Here is a 24,591-nt window from a genome sequence, read left to right on the forward strand (position 1 = left end):
CGGTGTGAGCCGCTCCTTGCGGGCTACCGCCGGGTCCTCCGCAGTCCTTTCCACCTACTATCTCCCGGGGCCCGCAGCCGCCCCCGCGATCCCAGCCTGCACCGCGCGCGGCCGGAGGGAGGACCTCCAGCGATCCCATCGACCAGCGTGCAGCGGGGACTCCGCCTATTACTTCCTGCTTTCAATCATAGGCAGCGCCGCCCGGAGGCCTCCGCCTCCCATGAGTATCCAGGGGCCGCCTCCGGAGCCGGCAGCCAGCAGCGCTGATCCCGCCGCGACCGCACCGAGCGATGCTCCTCTCCATGGTGTGGTTCAAGGCTCCTCGACGCAAGGCCAAGAAGGCGCCTCTAAGGTAACCAGCGCTTTCTGACTCCTCGGAGGTGGCGGGGCGGGGTGAGGCGACTGGCGGGGATCCTGGGGTTTAGCACACATTGTCGGGTTTGGAGGAGGCGCGGCGGGCGCTCTGAGGCAGCGGCACGTCAGGCAGGGGTGATAACCAAATGCATGCTCGGTGAAAGAAATATTTGTGCATTTCACGTAAAATAATAAATGGTGTTGTCAGTTAAGCTTAAGTGTGTGTTTTGAGAATAGGTGTGAACACGGATTCGAGACGGTATTCGCCAAGTTGTACCCCAAGCAGTAATACCAAAAGGTGAACAACATGTTACATCTCTGCGCTCGCACGGATTCTCGCCTTCTGTTTTGTGTGTTGTAGACTGTGCGTGGCAGACCGCACATCTGTCTAGGGCTCTAGGCGCTGTATTCAAGGGTGCGGTGAGAACCCTCTCTACAGCAGGCACGCCACTGATGTATGAACAGTAAATATATTCTTCTGTCCCTTTATGAACTTGTGGTTTCTTGTTGCATATTTTTTCCCGTTGCAAGTGTAGCAAAAATTCTTTAGCAAAATGCGGAAGGCGTGCAATAGTTTCCTAGAACAGTGCGAGAGTTCCCACCACGAATACTGCACAGGCTGCCCCAGGACCAGAGGAAAGGCCTCACTTCAGAGGAGTGAAGGCTGAGTCAGTCTGGAGAGACTCCAGACCTGCGATATGCAGGAAGACCGTAGCTCTCAGCACCGAGTCCTTAACTTTTAAGCGGTTCTCTGTAGTCATTGACTTTCGGAAGTCAAGCTTGAATGCAGGTCTGACTGAGCCAACGCACCTCCAGTAGACACTGCTCCCTATGCGATGTGACCTCCAACTATCACTGCTTTAAACAGCCCCACCTCACCATGTCTGTACCCCAAGCTGTGTGAGCTCTAAGAGTTATCACTGCTCCACCCAACCCCACTAGACCATATCTGCTTCCTTGCCCGTACCACATCTACTCACTAAGTGCTGCAGTCTCCTAATCTCCCCTCCCGTCGTGAAAGGGATATCCGACCCTCTTAAGTAAAACTTATTCAGTGATTAAAAACTGATAATATTGTTTGAAGAAAATACACTCTGTGTCATCATTAGAGCTGCGTGAATAATAACAGCTGTGAGCAACAGCACTCTTGCACACACTCAAACTGGTCACCAATTCAAAGTATGCTAAAAAATTTATGCAACGCATTGTCATACACAATGCCAATAACTCAAACTTTAATGCTGCGAGACCTATTGCATTGCAAATGCTTGTTTTTCTTGCCTGCAGCAGTGTAGGGATAATCTGGACATGCTCATTTGTTTGTTTTTCGTTTGTCATTTGGATTGCAATACAAATGCACGTTTATGTAGCAAAGCAAGATTTATTTGCACACGAAGGTGTATTAATAATCTATATTTGGGTTACAACGTGCATTTTAGATAATCGCTTTTGCGAACCTCGATTTGTTGGCTACGGGGAGTTTGGTATGTAGATTGCCTTCTGTGCCTCGTTTAACATGATGCTCTGCAAATATAGATTTCTAAAAATATTAACGTTTGTGGGCTTATATGCAATATAAAGCATACACAATTACACAGTGTTTCTCTTCAAGCTTTCTTTTCGGGTGTAATCTAAAGCATTTTAGATTTTTATTTTTTAGCCTTTGTTCACGTTTGGTTGATTATATTTGTACATTTTCATTTGTTGTTTTCCAATCTAGATTTGTTGTAGAGGGTTATAAGTGGTTTTTAAAAATCACAACTTTTTGGTTGCATATAGATTGTTTTATAGATGTAATTGTATAGTATTCCTAGGATTTTAAATGGCAGTAATTTATACCTGCTGCCTTAAAAATTCATTTATTTGGTCAGGTATAGTACAAAACCTGCAGGGGAATAGTTTACCGACTTTAATATCTGCGTAGATGGATTTAGTTCAGAAGGTGAGTGCTCCCAATTGGACATCGAGTGGTGCCGGTATTACTCTATGCCGATGACGCGGTATTGCTAGCCAGAACTCCATTGGGGCTACAGAAGTTGATCGATGGTTTTGTCGATTTTATGGCCAAACTCGACTTATCAACAAACTTGGAAAAATCCTATATTATGTCAACAGGAGTTAAACCAAAAGGAAAAGGAAAATTCATATACAAAATTGGGTCACACAAGATTGGCCAGGTTAAGATCTTTTCATATCTTGGTGTACTGTTTGACAATCAACTGAACTTCATCCCCCTAGCAGAGAAACATGCAACGAAGCTGGCAGCGTCATCAGGGGCCATCATGGGGTATGGGAAAAGACTGGGTAGATGGTCCCCAGAATAGATATTACATTTGTATAGATCGATATGTTGTGCTAAAGTTACCTATGGAGCAGAGGTATGGGGCTTTTTAGGGGAAAAAAAATTACAACAGATCCAGGTGGAAGAAAATAAATTCCTCAGGAGAATATTGAAACTACCGCAGAGTACCCCGGCCTTCATTATTCATGAGGAAGTGGGAGAACCCTATATTGAAGACAGGATTAAAATTAAACCCCTTCTTGCTTGGGTCAAAATTTGGATTAACCCAGAAGCGGGCCTCACAAGACAAATCATAAAAGACTGTTTGAAACGTGACAAAGGGGGCCACATTCCCTGGCTAAAGTATATAAAGGATACTATGGAGGCAATTGGCTGCAAACATTTCTTTACAGACCCAGAATCCTTAATTGGTCAGAATAAAATAATGGTTAAACTTTTTTCAGATTGGTCACTTACGATGAGGGCCGAGATGGAAAGATGTAAACCCACTGTTTCATCTTACTGCGAACTAACAGTTAAGCAAGGAATGGAACCATATCTGAGGGTCATGCATAACGCTCAGGACCGATATCATATGACCCGATTCAGACTAAATATGCTCCATCATTTATTTGCGGTTCCTTCTGGGTTTACTTTGACAGTGGAGGCGAAGGGTACCTGCGGCTGCGACGCTAGGTCTCCGCAGGATACCCTTCACTTTGTTTTGTTATGCCCCTATTATTCTGCCCCAAGACGCAAGTTTTTGGTAGGGATTCTGAAAGAAGTAAAACTCAGACAAGCAAAAAAGGCCCTAAGGTTTCTTCAGGAGGCTGCAGATGCCCACACGTTGTTTTGCATCATAAATTTTATCCGGGTTGCATTGCAGCTAAGGAACACCAGAGAAATAACTGACTCTAATGCTATTTAATTGCGTAATGTAAATTCCCCTTTCCCCTTATTCATAAAATGCGTTTTTAGCCATCAATTTTTAAAACTTATATCCTTTTTTAAAATATTGTATTTATAATATGTGTATATTGTGTATGTGCTTTTATGGTGTCTTTTTAAGTGCCGAATAAAGATTTATAATTGAAATTGAGTGCTCCCATTACATCAGAGCTTTGATGATGATCTTTTTGGGGATGCCAGGACTAATGTTACAGCAGGGTTTTGATTCAAGTCAAGTTTCAGACTATGCTGCATTTCTGATTAGATTGGACACTGAACATGCCAGAATTCTATTTCTGTGAAAAAAAATTAAATAGCCACTCGCTGTTTTTTTGCAATGTATTGATCAGTTTTAAGAATATGCCAGCAATGTAGTTATGACGGAGGACTGATTATAATTCTATCAGAGATAACGATATACCATTGTTCTAACTGTACCACAGCTCATTTTCTTATTTTAGTTTTTTGAAGAAAGGCTTTTAGAATTTTTTGGGCAAATTTACTTTTTAGCATTTACTCGATTCCACAACATTTTACTGTATGCTGCACAATGTCATTCACTCCAGTACAGAGATCTGGGCCAAAATCCATCGTTTCTTTTGCTCCCCATGCCTAGCCAGTTCAGACCCAGCCATATGCAAATCAGTCTTGACCCTGTTCCTCATGGGAACAGTCCAGCTTGAACTGCCAGGCCAGGTCCACCCTAGACTGGAAACAAGCATCCTGGGACCGGTTTCCGGGAATCACCCCTCATCAGCCAGGCTAGATGGACTCCAGTGGCATGGAGAGCACAGGACCCACGTCCGGGCATACACGTCTTAATTGGGGTGACAAATGTTTTAGGCACTGACACTCAGTCTTTTAAAAAGTAAGGACCGAGTTGAAGAGTATATTTTATAGAAGGGTAACTGCTCCCTTTAAAATGTAGTTTTTTCATTACCCAAACTGTGTACAGTTGTCTCCTTTCCAAAAGATGCAAAATGAGTTTACATTTGCTCTTGTGTTTGCTTACTTTATTATAGTTGCTATACGATACATAAGTAATTTATTTGCATCTTTGAATGGAAGTTCATTCTAGAATTGTCATGTTTGTATTGTTAGTAAATACATATCTCATTTCAAACATACTATTAGACCATGCTCCTTGCCCATTACCTAACTCATGCTCCTTAAATGTTCAGATCGAGATATGAGTTGAGTTTAATGTCACACTATAATTGCCAGTTTGCTAAAGGCCAATTTTATTGTTCATTTTAATAAGTAGATTCAAAGATGATTATGCTAATCAATGTATTGTGTTACTTATAACTTGACGTCGCTTTGTGGAGGCTGGTGTGATGGTTGGTTTAGTACAATGAGGATGAGCAGTTACCCTTCTATCAAATATACTCTTCAACTCTGTCCTTACTTTTTAAAATACTGAGTGCCAGTGCCTGAAACATTTGTCACCCGGTATGAGGATTTCGTTATTGATTTGTGACATAGAAAGTCATTGTTTTTCTTTTGCTGTTAGATATATTATTAGTAGAGTTGCTATATAAATATCAATTTGCTTGCTGGTATGTTTCTAAATGGGTCCTGATAAAGAAAGCTGATTTGTGCAATCACTTGGATATAGTTTAGTTTTAGGATTCTTAATTAAGAGAGATTTTATTGGTTTTATAAATTTACTTTTTAGATGAACATTTGTATAGTTAGATATGGGTTGCTGTAGGCCTGTTTCAATGCAGATATTTAAATGGATTTTGGTATGATTGTCTTAAAAGATAATCTTTTTGGTTTCTATTCAGTAGTGCTTGTGGTTGAAATGGGTTACTTAAAACAAATGCAGATCAGTGCATTTAATTTTATATTGTTGCTTTCCTAGATGACGATCTTTGGTGTTGCTGTGATTATATTTAACTTCTATCTGCCTTCTTTCTCAAACACAGCACTCTGGATCTCATTTGAGGTTTACTTTACATAAGCCATTTAGAATGTTTTTCCCTTACCTCCTGTGGGGGTTTCTTTTCACATTTTGGGGAGAATAACCAAGAACCCAACCCCTGCTGATCTCAGCACAGATATCTCACTTTGTCTCTCCTGTGGTTTCCAGCTCTGAGCTCAGCCGAGGCTTCCTCCTATAAAACACATTGTTCTTTGTTCGACTGTTGCTGGGTGAGCTCAGGAAGCCTGCACAGGGATTGGCTGCTCATATGAGCTGACTGTAGGCAGCCAATCCTGGCCACTGTGTAACCTTTCCCTCTGGCTGCTCAGCCTGATCTGTTGTAAACAAGGGCGGTAGACTAATTTTGCTGGGCTGTGGGGGATGGTAGGCTGTAAAAAAGCAATTGTTTTCAGTGCAGGAATTTTGCGCTTGGTTTTATGTGCCGGGGTCTGATTAATTCCACTTCTGTCCCTCATGGGCTCACAGCACTTCTCCAGGAATAAGCTTCAATTTTCCCACTTGAACACTGCATGTTTTCTCATAATTTTACCACAAAATATTGCTTTTTTTCTCGAATCTTGTTGTATCAATCATGTAAATGCTTATGGCATGTTCCAAAAAATTGGACATGGAATAAATGGAAGATAAAACTAAAATTTGTCATGAACCATGTTGCATAGTAAGGCTTAAAAGCATTAGTCACACACATAGAATAGAAAATAAACTAGAAGAAGATATTAAGATTCCCAAATCGATACCTTTATGGTAATAACAGAAAAACTAAATGTAAATTTGAGATGTGAGATAGTACAGCTTGTGTGGTAAGACATTTCTATCTTCCGTGGTCATTTGAGAGGGGAAGGTGGAAGAGCACTTAATAGATCTTGCCTAAGGACAGCTTTTTGCTGTCTGTTGGAGATCTATTGAGGGCATTAGCAATATCTAGTGTGGGATTTGGTAAGTTGATTGTTTTCGATTGATGGGCTCTCTTGTAATCTTCTTTGCACATTCTTCTATGGCTTTACTTATTTCCGTTTGCCTCTCCCCGAAACATAGCTTCTGTACAATCCTTCATATTGCATGACTTGTCTACTTTCACAGCTCCACAATAGGGAATTGCTTTTTTTCTTTAGTTTTTTTCATTCAATGGAAGTGCTTGTGCTTTCTTGCTCTTATCCGTGCATAGCTTTCCCTTCACATCCCATTAGGCCGCCCACCCCACATTTTCAGTGTTGAACTCTCCCCCTTTTAGCTCATCTGTTTCTTCCCTGCCTTGTATGTACACATTTATTCCAAACCAGCCTCCCATCTCCATTCATTGCGTTACAAGCCACCACACCCCCACCTGACCTACTCCACATTGGTCTCGCACCTTCCAACCCCCTCCTCTATTGCTCTCCCTCCACCCGACTGTGTTTTAAAAAAAAATATGTATTTTTTTTTTACATTTTTTCGAGGTTCTAGCACCTGCATTTTACTACTGGGCCATTCTTTACTTTTGAAGCGCTTTTGTGTGTGTATACTTCAGGAAGAATTCACATGTGTGCGTGTAGATGTATGTGTATATAGATATGAGTGTGTATATATATATATATATATATATATATATATATATATATATATATATATATATATATATATTCTTTTGCAGTTCCAAGATTGGAATCCTCCCTCTTGGAGCAGTGAATTAAAAGTATTTAAAACATTTTTTTTTTTTAAAAGAACTTTATTGAAAAACTTGCACATCCAGTTACAAGGTGTACAGGCGGGGATTTCGCAGATTAGGAAGAAAAGGCACAGCTGATACAATAATCATAAAAACATTTGCATAATGGTAGTCCACAACAGCGGACGAGGGGAACAGCGGGGGATGGAGCTGGAGGGGTCAGGTGGAGTGCCCAGAAGAGGCAAAGTATGTGTAGGAGAGGCCACAGAGAGTCAGTAGTGGGGTGGGGGTCACCTCTATGAGCCAGCACTGGCGAGGAGCCGGCAGGGAGCGCTGTAGAGGACGCAGAGGGTGAGGCGCTCTGGCATTGGAGGTATGAAACAAGAGGTTCCCAGATATCATGCGAAAAGTCGCTGGGAACGAGGCCTATTCTATGCAACTGGGCAGGAGAGCGGTATAATCTGTGCAAATATTTAAAATGTATGAGGCACAGGCGGTAGTTAGGAGACATTCGTTTAGTCTGCCTGCAACAGTACAGCTAATTCTCCAGAGAGAGGTCGGTGCCCAGGTCCTCACTCCACTCAATGCGTGCCTGGTCAGCGGAGATCGAGGATGCTGCCAGTCTAAGGGCCTAAAGACGGGAGACCAGCTTACGGGGGTAGCGGAAGAGTATGCAAGGTCGAGGGCAGCCATCGAAGGAAGAGGCTTTGGAAAAGTGGGTTGCAGCTCCCAACAGGCCGCTCCAAGTTTGTAGTAGAGCAGTGTGTCCAAGGGGCCGGATTCAGCTTGAGGAGAAAAGAAGTCGTGTGCAGGGTAGAAATATATGCGATGGGCATGGAATTGGTGGAGAGTGAGCTAGAGCCGTAGAATTTTCGAAGACCATCCTAAGCCCAGCACAAAGTCTCAACCGTATCGATCTCTCTGTGCGGGGGCAAAGACAGCCGTCTGGAATGGCAAGGGGCCACAAGGTCAGCTTCAATAGCTACATGAGGCTGGGAGGGCGTCGGACGTAACCAGAAGTGAAGGAAGGTGGCTTTTGCATTAAGGGCATATAATTTGAAATCCGGGGCACCCAGCCCGTCACATGTTAAGGGGAGTGTGAGAATGTCATATACGATTCTAGACAAGAGAGATGACGAGGGAGCGCAGTGTCCAAAAAAATGATCCGTGAGTGGGATGGGGATATGGGGAACTAGGTATAAAAACTTTGGGAGCACCACCATCTTGGCGATGGCTATGCGCCCCGCCAAGGACAAAGGCAGGCGCCGCCAGAGGGGATCTTGGTCAACTGCCAGTCGGCCCCCCATCCACCACTCCCCCTCCCGCCCCGCCCCCCCCCCCCGGCCGAAATTTGCCCTCCAAAGTTCGTCCACGTCTCTGCTGAGCCAGATGCCCTAATATATAGTAGGTCTCGAGGCCCACAAAAACGGGTTGTCCGGGGTAAAGGGGACAGTGGTATCTGTTAGAGGAACGAGAATAGATTTACCCCAGTTGACCTGCATCCCAGACAAACCCCTGAAGCGCATCACCTCGTGGACCATGGGCCCAAGATTTTCTTGGGGGTTGTGGACATAGTGAGACGTCGTCCACATACATTGAGACGACCAGTGCACGAGCCGTGAATCCTAGGCCCCTCTGAGTACGATGCTGCCGAAGCAGGGCGGGAAGGGGTTCCATAGCCACAGCAAAACGCATAGGCAAGAGTGGGCACCCCTGCCTGGTTCCCCCTAGAAACTGGAATGGGTTCCAAGATCTGATCATTAATACGAAGGCGAGCCATGGGGAGGGAATAAAGGAGGTGGACTTTGAGCAGAAATACCGGGCTGAAGCCTAAGCGGGGAGAAGATACAAGAGGAAAGGCCACTCGATAGTGTCGAAGGCTCTAGTAGCGGTTAAAAGGGCAGCCACGGCCAGGAGAGCAGGGTTAATCTGGTGGAGAAGAGCAAATATAATCCGAAGGTTATGCAATGTGGCACGACCAGGGATGAAACCGTACTGGTCTGGGGGGGCAATCAGGGGCATAAGAGGAAGGAGGCGGAAGACAATAACTTGGCGAATATTTTATTGTCGGTGTTGATGAGCGATAAGGGGCGGTAAGAATCAAGAAGTTCGGGGGACTTGTCCAGTTTCAAGAGAAGTGTCAGCAGGGCGTCACGAAGTGACGGAGGGAAGTGGCTGCATTCAAGGAGTCATTATACATAGCAGCAAAGTGGAGAGCAAGGAGGGGCGCAAAGGGTTTGTACAACGAATCCAGTACACCATCAGAACCCGGAGCCTTATCGCCAGGTATACTATTAATGGCCGCCAAGATCTTCTCCTTTGAAAAGGGTCGTGGAGGTACTCCCGATGGCTGTTACCAAGCCAGAGAAACTCAAGAGTGTCAAAATATTTATCCAGGATATCATGAGAAGGAGAAAACCCAGTGGTGTAGAGAGGAGAATAAAAGCTGGTGAACCTGGGCGCCACCTCAGCAGGAGACGTGGTTCGCTCTGGACCCCCATCCGGAAGCGCAGTAATATAATCGGCGGCATGAGGCTGCCGCAGGAGATTGGCTAAAGTTTTACTTAAGTGATCCCCTTCACCATATCGGCGCGCTGTACAGTGAATTAAAAGTTGGAGGAAAAAATGGTTGCCATGTCATGATGCATTCGTGCAAATGTGCTGCAAAACGTACATCCGTCATTAAGTCTGGTTTTTTATATTACTATTTTGCCTAGTGCTGTACTGCATTGTTAGAAAGGCTACCTCATTGTTAGAGAAGCCTTTGTTTTTAAATATATGGGACAGCATCAGCAAAAACATTGTCAAAGACAAAAGGTCGGATAACGCCATTTAAAGGCAAACGGTTGGCTTTGCCAGTGTTTGTTAAATGTAGTGTTTTTCTTTACTTAACCCACTCTTAACCCCTTCGCTGCTTCTTTCGGCCAACTGCCATAGCGAGCACTACCTCCGTAGTGCTGCGCACGTCCGTTGGCCGATGCAGGCTCGCCCACCTAATTAAACCGCCGCACCGCGGTGCAAAAACAGGGACTTATTCTAGCTTTACATCCATTGTCTGGGAGAGATGCCTAAACTGGAACTGGTCACCGTGTAAATAAAACAAATTAAGGCTGGAGATTTTGGTTGTGTTTTATGTTTTGTAGTATTATTTTCCTGTATTGGGTCGATAGACAGTAAACTGTTGATATTGGTGCTAGCTGCTTTTGGCTGATAGTCTTGGTGGGTTGAGCTCTGGTTGCGTAGATCTATGATAGATGAACTACATTTCAAAACCCTAAAACCTTTTAACTTTTATTGAGTTATTTATTTAGGTAAGCTCAAATTTAATTGGCTAAAGACCATTCCCTTTATTGAGTTTGCGGCTTAAATTTAAATATTAACCATTGTCTCCCTAATTAGAACTATTCATTTGGTTCTAGGCATAGCACTCAAAAGATTTGCCTGCAGTCTGCATGTGATAGTCACTAGTCATGACCATTGACGTGCTAAGTATAAAAGTACGGCTTGAAAGAATTGATCCTATAAATTTATTTTAACTAACATTTTAAAGCATCCAGTGTCATTGCCTCTAAAGTGAACATATACACTGAGATGTTAGAAAAATTGGAGTGAAAAAGGTAAATCCTAGACTTCAAGGTAAGAATAACTCCTGTGTTTTAGCAGTGCTAGGCAGGGCTGGAAAGCACCAACTTCAGATTGCTCAAATGCAGTTTTAAACTGCTTTGTTTACCAAGGCCCTTATGCAGTAATTAATTATTGCAGGCTGTGGTTTTGTGACCTGCACAAGTGCTGCTTGCTATTTCATGCTCCTCCCCCAGGGTGAGCTGGCACTGAACTGTGGTTATTGCAGCTTCCACCCATCCCCCTCCTGTTTATGAGCTCTGATAACCTCAGTCTCCACCTATTTCCTCCCACACCTCCTCCCCTCCTCCTGTGTTCTCTGGATATACAAGTAAGGAGGGGGGGTGGGTGGAAGCTTAGTTTATCAGCGCCGCCTCCGCCTCCTCCCTCTGGGGGGTTGCCTGTCTATTGGCTTGCACAGATGCTCAGACTGGTTTGAACCAGTTTCCTGAGCTGCCTCCCTCCTCCTTCTGAGCTCTTCTCTCACTCTGCAGCTGCCTGGCTCTGAGCTTGTTCTGCTCTCTTGCAGGGATGGCTGGTACTGGTGTCTGGACTGAGCTCAGGCAATGAGTGTCACTCCCATCCTGTGCCAGCTGCCCCTGTGCTCTCACAGGTTTGTAGCTCGCGTATATTTTTATGCTGTGCTTGTCTGTACATTGTCTGCTCTGCCCTCTGTTCAAGTGTTTGCTTTGATTCTTATCACTGCTTTGTGTTGTTCAATCTGATAACATGGAAACTGAATGCTTCATGTTGTCACCAGTGACTGCATTGGGGGGTGGAGCCATGCATGGTGAGTGACAGAAGGGTGCTCTTCTCAATGGTACTTTTTGATGTTCTTTGATTTTAATAATTCACATTTGAACCATTGGCCTACCCTAAAAATGTTAATTTATGAAATGTTAAAGATGTGTTACATTCCTCAACTTAATTTACAATCTCTTTATATTTATAAGATTTTTTTCTTTCTTTTATTTGAAGACTACAGGCAGTGCTGGTGTTGACTGTTATCGAGACTGCTAGATTTGCAGTTAGTTGTCAGCCATTCCTAATGTCTTAGTTGCACTTCCTAAAACCCCCAGTAGTGCATGTGTTTTTGCACATAGCATTAGGGGAGGAGTCATCCGCACATGTTTTTCAAGTGCATGTTAGTGGTAGTTAGCCAAAAGAAGTGATGTGCACAATACCCCCAATTATATTGGCACAAGTGAAAGACCTAATGTTGCAGCCTGAAGTTTTTTTAATTTTTTCCCCTCTTCATTTGTAATGCTCAAAATGGTTTATTATTTTATGATGAATAATAAATGTAGCTACTTATTGAAGAAACAAGTATGTCACGGCTTCTTTGAAGCGCACCATAGAATCAATTTAATTTTAGAAATAAAACATTTTCTTTATTTTTCCCGGTATTTTTTGATAAACAGTCACCTAATACACCAATCAGTTACAACAGCATCTGTGGAAAAGGAAATTAGAGGTATAATGAAGTTTGAAAACGTTGTGCTTTAAAGGTGAGATTTCAACATGCGCACATGAGGGAACGGATATAAAAAAGATTTTGCATAGGTTATCGTATGCAACAACAAGGTAACATCTCCAGCCTGATATCATGTCCATAATAAACACCTCTAAAAAGTGAGACTGTCAGAAACGTACTGTGCCTTACTCTTATTACTCCTGCATTGAAGTTGTTACTTTCTATTGGTGAGCAAATTATATTTAATGCACTTTTCCTAGTCCAAAAAAAGCTATGCACTCTAACATAGGAACACCATTAAGTAATCGCATGAGATGGGGGGTGGGGTGTAAACATTTGGCCCAATTTCTTTTTCTGCAGATTCCCACTTTTAAGCGGACTTGCTTGGTCGCAGGGCATTCCCAGTAGCAGCAACCTCCCTCTGGAATACCTTAGCTGTTTCTAATAATAGTGAGGTTCATATTTTAAATTTCTGTATAGATTAAAAATATGATTATTACATACATTATTTGTATATCCTCATCTTAAAGCAGTATAACTCAAATGTTTTGACGGTGCCTTGAACCTTAGGGTGGTTTGTCTTCTGCTTTAGAAATACCTGCAGTACATCTGCACACATGATTAAAAAATTAGTGAATTGTAAAGTGGAAAGGTTACGAAGGCCCATCTCAGTGCATAGCTAATGGCCAAATAGGTGGCGTGCATAAAAAGGTGTCCACGTTCTCAGTTGGTTTTCTATGGCCTCCCTCAAAGATGACTTGTGAATCAAAAAGAATAAAATGCATGTTACCTAAGATATTGCACACTGTAAACCAAAATGTTTTAAATTGAGGTGTATACACCATTTGTACATGGTGTGTAAAAACCAGGGAGTCTAGAAAGTACAAAGTTTATCTGATGCTAAACATTGTTCATTCATAGTCTCAGAGTAGGCTCTGCCTGCTTCTGTTCTCTTCATTCATATCTACATATTCAACAGATAATAGAGCAAGTGATCTGCAGTGGATTGGTCCTAGGTATCCCCAGGTGGTATCAAAGTTGAATGATTTCAACAGCACATAAAGACAGCACTCCCAGAGGTCACCACTTAATTTGAGCTTTAAAGGTGTGTGTCATTCCCCCCCCCCATTATGTAAATGGGTATTACATAAAGGTACCAATGTTTTCCGCCTGTACCTGATGTTCATGTTGGCATGGAATTATAGCAATCTTTACAGATTTATATAAAGTGTATTTCAAGAATAAAACATGCAGAGGAGATTACAGTGGATTTGCTTCAGTCTAGTGTCTTTTGTGCTGCCATATGTAACTGTGTTTACCCAGTTAATCATCTCCTTGGTTCTTGTTTAAAATGTTGTGTTGACTAGGCTAATGAAAGCGTAGTTTAAATCTATGTGGAGAGCTATTTATAAATATCTTGCTTTTACAACCGCTTTTCGATAGCGATTGCTTCGCTAAGAAGGGTTAGTAAATTGTTTGCTAACTATTGAATACCATACTTAAGAGTACACCAAGTATATACGAGGACAAAGCCAGCCTTTACAATTAAAAGGATATATCACCTTTGCAGTAAACAGTCAAATCCAATGGCCAGCAAAAAACTAGAGGTTAAACCAAGAGTAAAGCCACAAGATAGAAGGGTGAGACATTAGGTTTCCTTGGCAATGTAATATTACAAGACATCTGCAATGTGGCATCATGGTTGTGACACACATTTTGACCAAACCATTGTATAGACCTTCAGGCACAAGTTTAAAGTACATTAGGCTAATTAATTAACAAATATTTAGTATAACTTCCTCATCAAACCCTCATTCAGAGGGGGGATTACAAATAAATATATGTACAGTGTCCCGGAGGAGGTTAGAAGACTGATTTGGGTAATCAGGAATCCTGGGCCTCTAAGGAGGTTAGAAGACTGATTTGGGTCATCAAGAATTCAAACTGTGCCTTCAAAGCTTTAACCCATCTCGCTATCTTACATATATGAATGATTGAATGTTTAGTTTCTGGTGCTCGCACAAGAACTGAGCACACAAACTATTTTGCATGTTTGGTTGTAAACTATCTCATCTCTTCCTTAAATTTGTTTTCTTGGATATTCCCACAACTATTAAGACCTTGCATCTAGTTGAAGATCAGAAATTGCTATTAATCTTTTGTACTGTATTTTCTACTCCATACTCTTCAATGTCTTGAAACGTAAACCACCCGAATCAGATATGTCTAATCTTATTGATTGTTGTGAAAAGCCATTATGCTGTTACTTGCAGTAAAGCCACAATCTCACCAATGTGTATTGTGCTGAAATGAGATTGCAAGGCTGTAAACAGGTTCAGAAAATGTAACACCTTTGTCTAATAGCAGATGGCTATGGGATCCAGTTTGTGGTATAGCATTGTCTTTGTAGCTGTGAAACCTCACACCTTAGTGTAATGAAAGTGGTGATGGTCTGACTGGATTACTCTAACTTTAGGGTCTGGTGTATGAAACTTTTTTGCTATTCCGATTCTCAGTTTGCAACTGCAAAAAAAGTGTTTAGCCATGTACCAAACCCATTTTAGAATTCACACAAAGTTTTACCGTCTCCTAAAATGGGGTTGTGATTGATTCGGTATTTAGAGGGGACATGTTTAGGGCATCTCTTCCAAAAACCAAATTCATGTCAGATTTACCAGTTGTTTGGACAGTATTTCGCTTCAACAACAGTTGATAAGTTATTGACTTCCACGTTGTGGTGGTAACTCATTTTCAAAAGGGAAGGTTGTCCTCCTTTAGATTTTCTTCGTAGTGAAGTTGAAAAGTTTCTGGAGGAGTAGGCAGTGCTCCATGGGACTACTACCAGCTCTCTTAGAAACTTGATTAAAAAAAAATCTTTTAAAAAAATTAACAAAAAAAACAGTCTTGCCATCCCTTTCTGCTAATCGGGCAGTTCAAAGTATTTACATTTAATCTTATATTGTGGTCTGCTGACCTTTGCATGACACCATCCCTTTGATTGTATCCAATGTTGCACGCTACCTATTGAATATTGACTAGATATGTCAAAATGAGCCCCAACTCAGATTTGCAATTTCATGAACCGCCCCATTAGTACATATGTCTTTTTGCAAAATCCAGTTGCAACCCGTTCAGTCAAACAGCTGACTCATAATTATTACAGTTCTGAAAATAAGCCATACAACCTATTTCCATCTAATCTATTAGGATCCAGGCACTCTGACTTGACTATTTTAGGACAATGTTAATCACACCACAATCCTCTCACTACTTCTCAGTGCTGCGCTTTACATGATAAAATTCTAGGGAGTCACACGAATGAACTGAAACATAGGAAAGAGTCTATATCATCTCTAGTACAACAAAGGTGTGGAAACAGAAGCCCAGCACCCAATGCAATACCCCACCATGGACACTACTTTAGAACTTCAAGGGTAGGACCTCTTTGACTGGGACTTGTGGTTATTACTTACATCTGGACCTTTGCGCCTTCTGTGGAGTATAGTATAGATGATCAATCTGCTCTATGGAAAACAGGCATTTTTTGGGAGGGTGATGCAGGTGGATAGGGAGTGAGCAGAGAATTCGAAACTGCCTAGACATGAACCAATGTCAGTACAATTATTTTAAAAAGTTGTTCACCAAATTCACTTGGAATTTTAATCTTGTGGTAGACATTATTGTTTAATTTACCTGTTTCTACTTGATGTCCTAAATTAATACATTTTTGACATTTTATACATTTCTCACTTTTGACATTTCATTTTCTAATTTGTTTACAGGTATAACATGGACAGTACAGATGAGCCTCAGAAGAAAATCTTCAAGGCACGCAAGACCATGAAAGTGAGTGACCGGCAGCAATTGGAAGTGGTTTACAAAGTAAAAGAGGACTTTAAATTCCTGAATGGTAGGCACGAGAATGGTGATTCTGATGTGTCTTCTTTAAATGACCCAGAGTGTATGGAGGATAAGGAGTCAAGCGGTATGCTAGATATCTGCCTTGAACCTAGCAGCAGGAACGTTGTACCCAAGGAAGCCACAGTGTCTGGCAGTATGGAAAGTGGAAAATGTAACCAAGAGTCTGAACTTCTGTCCACAGATGAAATGCTTATTGAGGAGAATCCCTCCACTTTTTCCGCTGCAACTGCCAAAAAGTTTTTTCTCAATGATAGTAAAGACGCTGTTATTAAAGTGTGTGGTACAACAGATCAAGTGTTGGACCTGCTAGGAAGCAAAGAGTTTATTGAAGAACAGGATGACCAGGACAATGCTGGGTCTGTTAAAAATACTAATATTATTTCTGACCAGCTGGTAGAAATTGAACCAGTGGGTACAGCACTGTCAGACGAACGACCAGCGGAGGAGCTGGTCGAAGAAGATCACATGATGGTAGAAGTACAGACAGGCAGGTGCCTGAAAGAGCAGTTGTCTGTGGGTGAGCAGCCTTTGGAAGAACTACCTGAACATAGGGTGATGGGAGAAGCTCAACACGTACAGATGTTGGTAGAGTCATTACAGCAGGAACTTTTAGAGGAGGTGCCAGAGGGAGTGTTTCCTGAAGAGCCACATGGCGATGCAGAGCTACTTGCAGAACCATTGCATGCTTCAGTCACAGAAGATGTTGGGATGGCTGTTGCAGAAGACTGCCAGCTAGAGCAGGCTGAAATAGATGAGGTATGGGCAGATGATGAGAGTGGACAGCAGGAGCTAGTTGAACAGACCAAGGCAAGACCAATCGAATTGAGTGAACTGAAGGACAGGCTAGCCTCCGATCCACAGACGTTGTCTCGGATGATAGAGCGGGGTGAGGAGGAACCAACAGAAGATCAGCTTCTTGAGGAATTGGCAGAGGAGAAGCAATTTGGAGAAGAGCTTGCAGAGGATAATCTTCTTGATGAGCTCACAGAAGAGCAGCCACCAGTGAAAGACGTAGATAAATGTGAGGGGGCAAGTTCAGTTGTGGTGCATGAGCCGTTGGCAGAGGAAGAAAAGGTAGATGCTGCAGAGGTTATTAAAGAGAAATTGGATAGACTGGAGAAAGCTGAATCCAGGCCAGTGGTGGCAGAAGAAGAATCAATGCTGACTGAAGAAAAGAAGGATGTTGAGTTAAAAAATGTTGTCATTATAAAACGTCAAGAAGAACAGGTGCTGCAGCTCCCACAAGTGAAGGATGAACTAAGCCAAAAAACTGTGGGAGATCAGGAACTATTGGGGATTGCTGCAGTAATGGAGTGTTGCTCTGATGTGGCTGAAATGGCAGAGGATATAGAACAAAGCAAGATCTGGCAGGAAGATAAGTGTGTTGATGATGCAGGGGAAGCAGCAATAACCAGCAGTATAGAGATGGACCCAGACTCCAGGGTTGAAAAAACTGACCTGCCAGAGAACACTCTTCTGACACCCATAGAGGATCTGCAGAATAATAACGGTAACACGGAGAACTCTGATTCCATGGAGACTGATGATATTATTCCCATTTTGGAAAAACTAGCCCCAGTTGAAGATGGGTTTAATTCTTTTTCCAAACCACCTGTATTGCTTGAGGTGAAGCCTGGTCCTGTACTTGAGGACAAGGTAGAGCTGAGTCAAGGATCTCAATCCAAGCAGGAGCATACTGAAAACCTGCCTTCAGAAGCCTTCCTGGTGCTATCGGATGAAGACGATCCCTGCATTGAAGACGTAGCCAGTGCTGTTCAGACGACGCAGTCTAGTCCATCAGGTAGGATGAGCAACTACTTTTATTACTTTAACTGAGGAAAACATTTGTTATTCATTTTGGTGAATAGTGTCTCTGTGACTTGCGCAGAGACTCTCCCGTAACTTCTACAAAACAAGTAATTTGTTTGAAACTGATAGCAATTAGTGTGGGATCCCTTTTAGTGGCTTTGCTGGTGAACCTGTTTCTTGCATTTTGAAAACTCCTTTAATGAAGGGTTTTGTCCGAAGTGGTTTCAGTTTTGGAGTTAAGAATGTATGTGGCTAACTGAGAAGTAAATGTATTTAGAATAAATAAACCATCCTAAAATACAGCTACCTGCTTTTGATCTCTGCTGTGCGGTGTTTTAGAATGTGTCCCATGTTTTTATTCTGTACCTAAACCTTACTATACAAACATTTGACACTTGATAGCTCTACTGAACCTCCATCCAGGCAACCCAAATATTACTAAATGAATAACAGCCACTTTTAGTAGCCTGACTGCAGTGCTATGCTGCCAACCTAGCTTATCTTTAGGATTCTGCAAGGCTCAAACTGCTCTCAGGCTTTATAGATGCTCTCAGGCTTTATAGACCCTGACATGGGATCTCCATTGCTCTTCATGAACATTAAATAGCTCTTCCATACATGCGGGATCACAAAATTATTTTTCTAAAGGAGAACATCTTATTTCAACAGAAACATGTTTGAGGCATGTGTGGCTGTAGATACACATGCTGTGCATGCTCCTGCCATCTAGTGTTGGGCCCAGTTGTGTGCAAGTTGTTTTTCTTCGAAGAAGTCTTTAGAGTCATGAAGGATGTTCACTCCTCTTGTTGGTGATGGGCATCGTCTCGATTGTTAGGTTGCTTTCTTTCCCCTGTCAGGTTTGGACATGTGCTGCTGTTCGAGACCATTGTCTGTCTGTCTTTTCGGTTCCCACAGTAACTCCTAACTATTGGTATTGTTTCTAACGTGTTTCCCTTTTCCCTTCTGTACTGGGTTGACCACTCCCATCTGTGCCCGGGCGATCCTTGGATCGATCTCAGTCCCCACGTGGGGTCTCCCCCTCCAGGGCCTTCTTCTCTGACCTTCTGACTGGTTCCATACTAGGTCATCAGGGCTAAAGTTTTAGATATTGCTCTCGGTGTCACTCAAAATATCCACTTACAGACCTCAATTGGGTCTGTAATCTTTGCCTTTCACCTGAGCTTAGCAAGCTCTCTTGCTGCTCCTTCAGATCAAAGAAGACCCTCCGGTGCCAAGGCAGTTGGTGTCCTGCTCTTCTTCCTTCAGCATGGCTCTTTGGTCCTTCTTGCTTGTCTGAGGAGGCAAGGTTCTCATTTGCTGGCCCCCCTCTCCCCCTCCCCTCCTCCCTTTCAAGATAGTGGGCACTGAGTTGTGCTTCACCTCGCCTACCCCACCTGAGGGCTGGGGTTGTCAAAGGTGGGCACACCTTTCCTCCCATCTTGGTTTCCCAGCTGATTCTTCCTTCCAAAGTGGGGGTCAGAACCGATAGGGGCCAGTTGCTGGGAGCAGCAAGTTACTGGGTCAGCTCACAAAGGCGGCAAGCCTTTGAAGCTTCCCTCTTTGTGGACCCTGCCCATCCCGGGGCAGAGGCTTGGCACCTCTGCCCAGGATGTGCTTTTAGCAGCTGGCGAGTAGCCAATAAGCCAGAGGACACTAGAGTCAGGTAGTTTTTCTGGGAGCATCTCTAAGATGCCATCCAAGTGCATTTAGCATTAAATCTCACATTGGCATCAGTGTGGGTTTAGTGTGCTGAGAAGTTTGATACCAAACTTCCCAGTATTCAGTAAAGCCATTATGGTGCTGTGGAGTTCTTTTTTTTATTTTTTATTTTTTTTATTTTTTTTTATAAATGTAAGACTTTATTTAGATTTGCCATCAATACAGTGCTGTTTTTCACCATAACAAAGGATATCGTTTCACTTTCAGCATCACGTCCATAACAGTACACAGCTATTCAGCCGACAACCTTCCGGTCCGGCAGCAAATGTTGGTAAAATATATAAGGCATTCAGGATATATTATTAGAGTATATATCGTCTTACTTTTCTATAAATTAAAACAAAACTTTAGACTCACGCAGATTAAATAATCAATGTTAATCACCACATTTTATCCGCAATGTCACTTGCCGGTTCAGGGTTCCTAGGCTATTGTCCCTCCTCCTCCGAAGTCCAGGCTAAGCATTACCTCCAAGCCTCGGTCCCTACCGTCCTCTGATCGTCCACCCACTCCCCACTGTCTTATTCATCCATCTCATCTTCATCTCCTGAGCTGTCTTCCTCCTCCTCAGGAAGAGGCTCGCATAGATCCCCTCTGTACCTATTCCATGCCTCCCAGATCTTGTTCCATTTGCGAGGGTTGGCTCTCATTTTGTATACTGCTCGCTCAGTCAACATAAGTCTATCCATCGTCCTACACCATAGTGTAAGCGTAGGCGTTTCCGCCACTCCCCACCTTTGAGCAATATCGCGCTTGGCCACCATGTTCCCAATAGTGACCCATTGCTGCTTCCGATGCGTTAAGTCAGTTTCGTTCCAAACATTCAGCAGGCATACACGTGGGTCCGGCGTCAGTGAAGTTGCAAGGGCCTGGGAGATGGTACGCATGACTTGCCGCCAGTAGTTCAAGATGGCTGGGCATTCCCAAAGTGTGTGCAGCAGTGTCGCCTCCTCCCCACACCCTCTAAGACAATACGGGGTTTCTGCCCTGTGCATTTTGTGGAGAGTGGTTCTGGTGTAGTATATTCTATGTAGTACCTTGAGTTGTATTAGCCTGAACCGTGCCGAAACGCCCGCCTCCCGTGGTGACGCCAGCGCGGCGTTCCAATCTGACTCATCCATGGTGCCTAACTCAGTTTCCCATTTCTCTTTTAGCTGGAGCAAGGGATCCGGGAGATTATACAGTAATTTGCGGTATGTGAGCGAGGTGGCTCTTGTCTGCATAAAGTCCGTAAGAAGTCGGTCCTCCAGAGGTGAGGATTCCGGGACAGTCGACCCTGGCTCAATTACTGCCATTAGTGCATGCCTTATTTGTATGTATCTATAAGTTTCAGTGGGGCCTAATGCGTATTGTTGCTGCAGGTGTGAGAAGGGGACCATTCCAGTGGTGGTCCATAGGTCTCCCACCGTCGTGATCCCAATATTGTCCCATTGGGTAAAGCCCTTGCTGGATCTGAGACAGCCCAATTGTTTAGTGTCCCATAATGGAGTAAGTTTAGTTATGACCCCTTTCCACTTAAGTCGTGTCAGTGCCCTGTGCCATAGCGAGACAGTGTGTTTGGTAGGACCGATTAGTCGCGCCGTAAGGCCTGGATTATACAGCGGGGCCAGCAAACTTTGCGTTCCCAATTGCGCTCTATCCGCTAGATATGCCGGGTCAGCATGTGAGGCGTGGAGCCACTGATTAATTACTTTGAGCTGTGATGCCCAGTAATAAAGCTGCATGTTTGGCAAAGCTATCCCCCCGTTGTACCACCCGCGGTTGAGTTTAGTATGCGCTATTCTGGGTGGATGCTCTCCCCATAACAGTTCGGTCATCACCGCTGTCACCTTCCTGAAATAGGAAGGCGAAATTGAGACTGGGGTGTTCTCCAGTACGTATAAGAAGCGTGGCAGCGCCATCATTTTAAATAACGCCTCACGTCCCAACAGCGTAAGGGGCAGGGCTTTCCAGTGTCTCACATCCGCCCTCAGGCGAGTGAGCGGGGGCGTCAAGTTTCGATCATGGAACACACCCGCATCACTAGCGACGTGTATACCCAAATATTTAAAGGAGGTGTCTGCTATCAGCAATGGACAAGTATCAGGAAGAATTGGCGCAGGACCCTTCAGTACATAAATGACTGACTTTGTCCAATTGATCTTGTATCCGGAGTTCAGACCATGCGTGTCACAGATTGCCAACAGTTTCGGGATACCCGCTTCCGGGTTGGATAGGTAAATTAGCATATCGTCAGCATACAGGGAGATTCTATCCTCCCAGCCGTCTCCCCATTGTAGTCCTTTTAATAGTGGAGTGGTCCTAATGACAGTAGCCAGCGGTTCCAGCACCAGCGCGAACAGTAGAGGGGACAGTGGGCACCCTTGACGCGTCCCTCTGGCCAGGGGGATCGCTCGGGAGATGTGGCCATTGGCTGCTACATGCGCTACAGGGTTCGTGTACAATAATTTAATCCACGAAATAAACTTGGGACCAAAACCCATACGGGCCAGGACCGCGAACAAGTACTGCCACTCTACCATATCAAACGCCATTCTGGCATCTAATGATAGTATGGCCGCCGGTTCCAACAGCAAGTGGGCTCGCGCCAGTGCCCTGTGCACACGCCAGAGGTTCAGTGCCGTGCTTCTGTGTGGCATGAAGCCCGACTGATCCGGGTGATTTAAGTGTTTTAAGTGCGGGGTCAGTCTATTTGCTATCAATTTTGCCAGAATTTTCGCCTCTGCGTTAAGCAGCGAGATCGGGCGGTACGACGCACAGTCCGTTGGCGGTCTACCTGGCTTTGGGATGGTCACTATGGTCGCCACTCGTTGATCCAGGGGCAGAACCCCCCTCTCCCGACACTCCGTGAACATGGCTAACAGAGGTAAGCTCAGGGTGTCTGATGCTGTCTGGAACCACTCAATCGGAATCCCGTTAGGGCCTAGTGCTTTACCCGTGCGCAGCGCACTAATTGCCGCCTGAATCTCATCCTCCGTCAGATCTGCCTCCAGTTCAGTCACCGTCTCCGGCGGTAAAGTCTCGGCCTGTGTATCTTGAAGCGCCGACATCGCCGCCTCAGCCGTAACTAGAACCTTTTGGGGTATAGACTTCCCGGAAGTGGTCAGCTAGGATTTCTTTAATCTCAGAGGGGCGTGAATGAGATATCCCTTCCGAATCCTTCAATTGTAATATATGTCTGTTGCCCTCACTTTTTTTATCCAGCCAAGCCAATAGTTTATTGGCTTTGTCCCCTATATCATAGATCCTGTGCGCTGTCGTCTCAATATTTTCTACTGTCCGTCGCCTGAGAAGGTCGTCGTGTAACTGCTGGCAGAGGTGGAGTGAGTGAAGTGTCTCTTCCGACGGGTGCGCTATATGGGCCGTGTTTGCTTGTTCCAGCTTCAGTTCCAGGGCTAACAGTTCCTGTTGTTGTTCACGTTTATGTCTTGCTATTGTCGCAATCGCCTGCCCTCTGAACACTGTTTTATACGCTTCCCACAGGACCGTCGGGGAGGACACAGAGTCTGAATTTTCGGCAAAATAGTATCTAGTTGCTGTGTTTAAATCTTTTCGGACACGAGGTATCTTGAGGTACCCGGGGAAGATTGGGTAGAGTCTCCTACGGGCTATCGCCGTGCAGGACAGGCTCATGGACAAGGGCGAGTGATCCGATATACCTCGGGGTCTGATCTGTGCATCGTTTATCGCGAGTCGGCCGCCCCCCAGTGTAAGGAAGTAGTCAATACGGGACAGGCAGTTGTGTGTGGCAGAGTAGTAAGAGTACTGCTGATCCTAGGGGTGTAGGTGCCGCCATATGTCTATCAATCCCTGTGCTTCTATGAACTCACTAAATCGGGACGGGCCAGGTGTCTGCGCCCGAATCGGGAACCTATCCCGTGTGTTATGGGCTACCGCATTAAAGTCTCCTCCCACCACTAGGTCTCCGTCCGGGAGCTCCAGGAGGAACTTTCCCAGGTCCGGAAGTGCAGTCGCATGTAATGCCGGTGGGATATATACAGACACCACATTGATGGACTTCCCTTCCCACTGCCCACACGCTGCTGCAAAGCGGCCATGACCATCAAACTTAGTAGTCTGTAGAATAAATCGTGATGCCTTCTTCATCAAAATGCCTGTCCCCCGAGACCCCGTAGTGAAGTCAGAGTGTACTACCATGCGGTACCCTCGCCTATCCAGAGCCTTACCAGCCGCACCCACTAAATGCATCTCCTGAAGGAGGATCAGATCGTGATTTAACCTTCTAACACTCTGGAGAACCAACCCTCTCTTTACCTTGTCTCCCAGACCCCTGACATTCCATGACAGTAATTGCAACGGTGGCACCGGCCCCGTGCCGGGACTATCCACTACGTTACCGGACTGTGACATTCTCGCCATTGTATACCTGTAAATATGGACATGAGACCCATAGGGCGTGGTGTCAGTGTCTCTGATGTGTAACCATCCCCACGGACGCTCTCATTCGTATGTAGTGATGGGCCTATCGTCCTCGAATCAACACCAGCTTGCCCGGTGTGTGGAGTCCAACATACTGTGACTATTGTGGTCTTTCGTGTAATCTGTAGAGTCAAACAATTCAAACAATCAAACCTTACTATCCCCCCTATACCCCAAACTCCCCCCCTCCCTGCTCCCCTGCTACACGGACTTAGAACTGCCCGCCACCCCAATTTAGCAGAGTGCCTGATCCCACCCAAATAGAAATACAGAGTTACTTGCTCGTTGGGGGTGAAGAGTACTCCGGAGTGAGCGGCCTCTCTTACCCTCTGCAGAGGCCCTCAGCCCAGTGTCCATGGCAGCCCAGGCGGCAGTCCCATTATCAAGAAAGTCTCGTACCTGCCGGGTTGCTAAATGTCCACCTCTAGATC

General features: G+C 44.4%; 1 protein-coding gene across 8 annotated transcripts in view; it reads left to right on the forward strand.

Moving 5' to 3' along the window:
• The window catches only part of ATF7IP (activating transcription factor 7 interacting protein), an 815,446-nt gene that overhangs the window by 245,786 nt on the left and 545,069 nt on the right, over nt 1–24,591 (forward strand). For 6 of the 8 annotated variants that reach the window (XM_078640236.1, XM_078640253.1, XM_078640244.1 and 3 more), the window contains one exon: nt 16,054–17,993. In XM_078640236.1, coding sequence (XP_078496362.1) covers nt 16,061–17,993 — 1,933 coding nt within the window. In that variant the 5' untranslated portion in view covers nt 16,054–16,060. Of the gene's footprint in view, nt 1–11,068; nt 11,411–16,053; nt 17,994–24,591 lie in introns of those variants that run through there. The other 2 variants (XM_078640217.1, XM_078640228.1) reach the window with 1 other exon arrangement.

Source organism: Lissotriton helveticus, chromosome 1_1 (genome assembly GCF_964261635.1).
Source record: "Lissotriton helveticus chromosome 1_1, aLisHel1.1, whole genome shotgun sequence".
Lineage (NCBI taxonomy): Eukaryota > Metazoa > Chordata > Amphibia > Caudata > Salamandridae > Lissotriton > Lissotriton helveticus.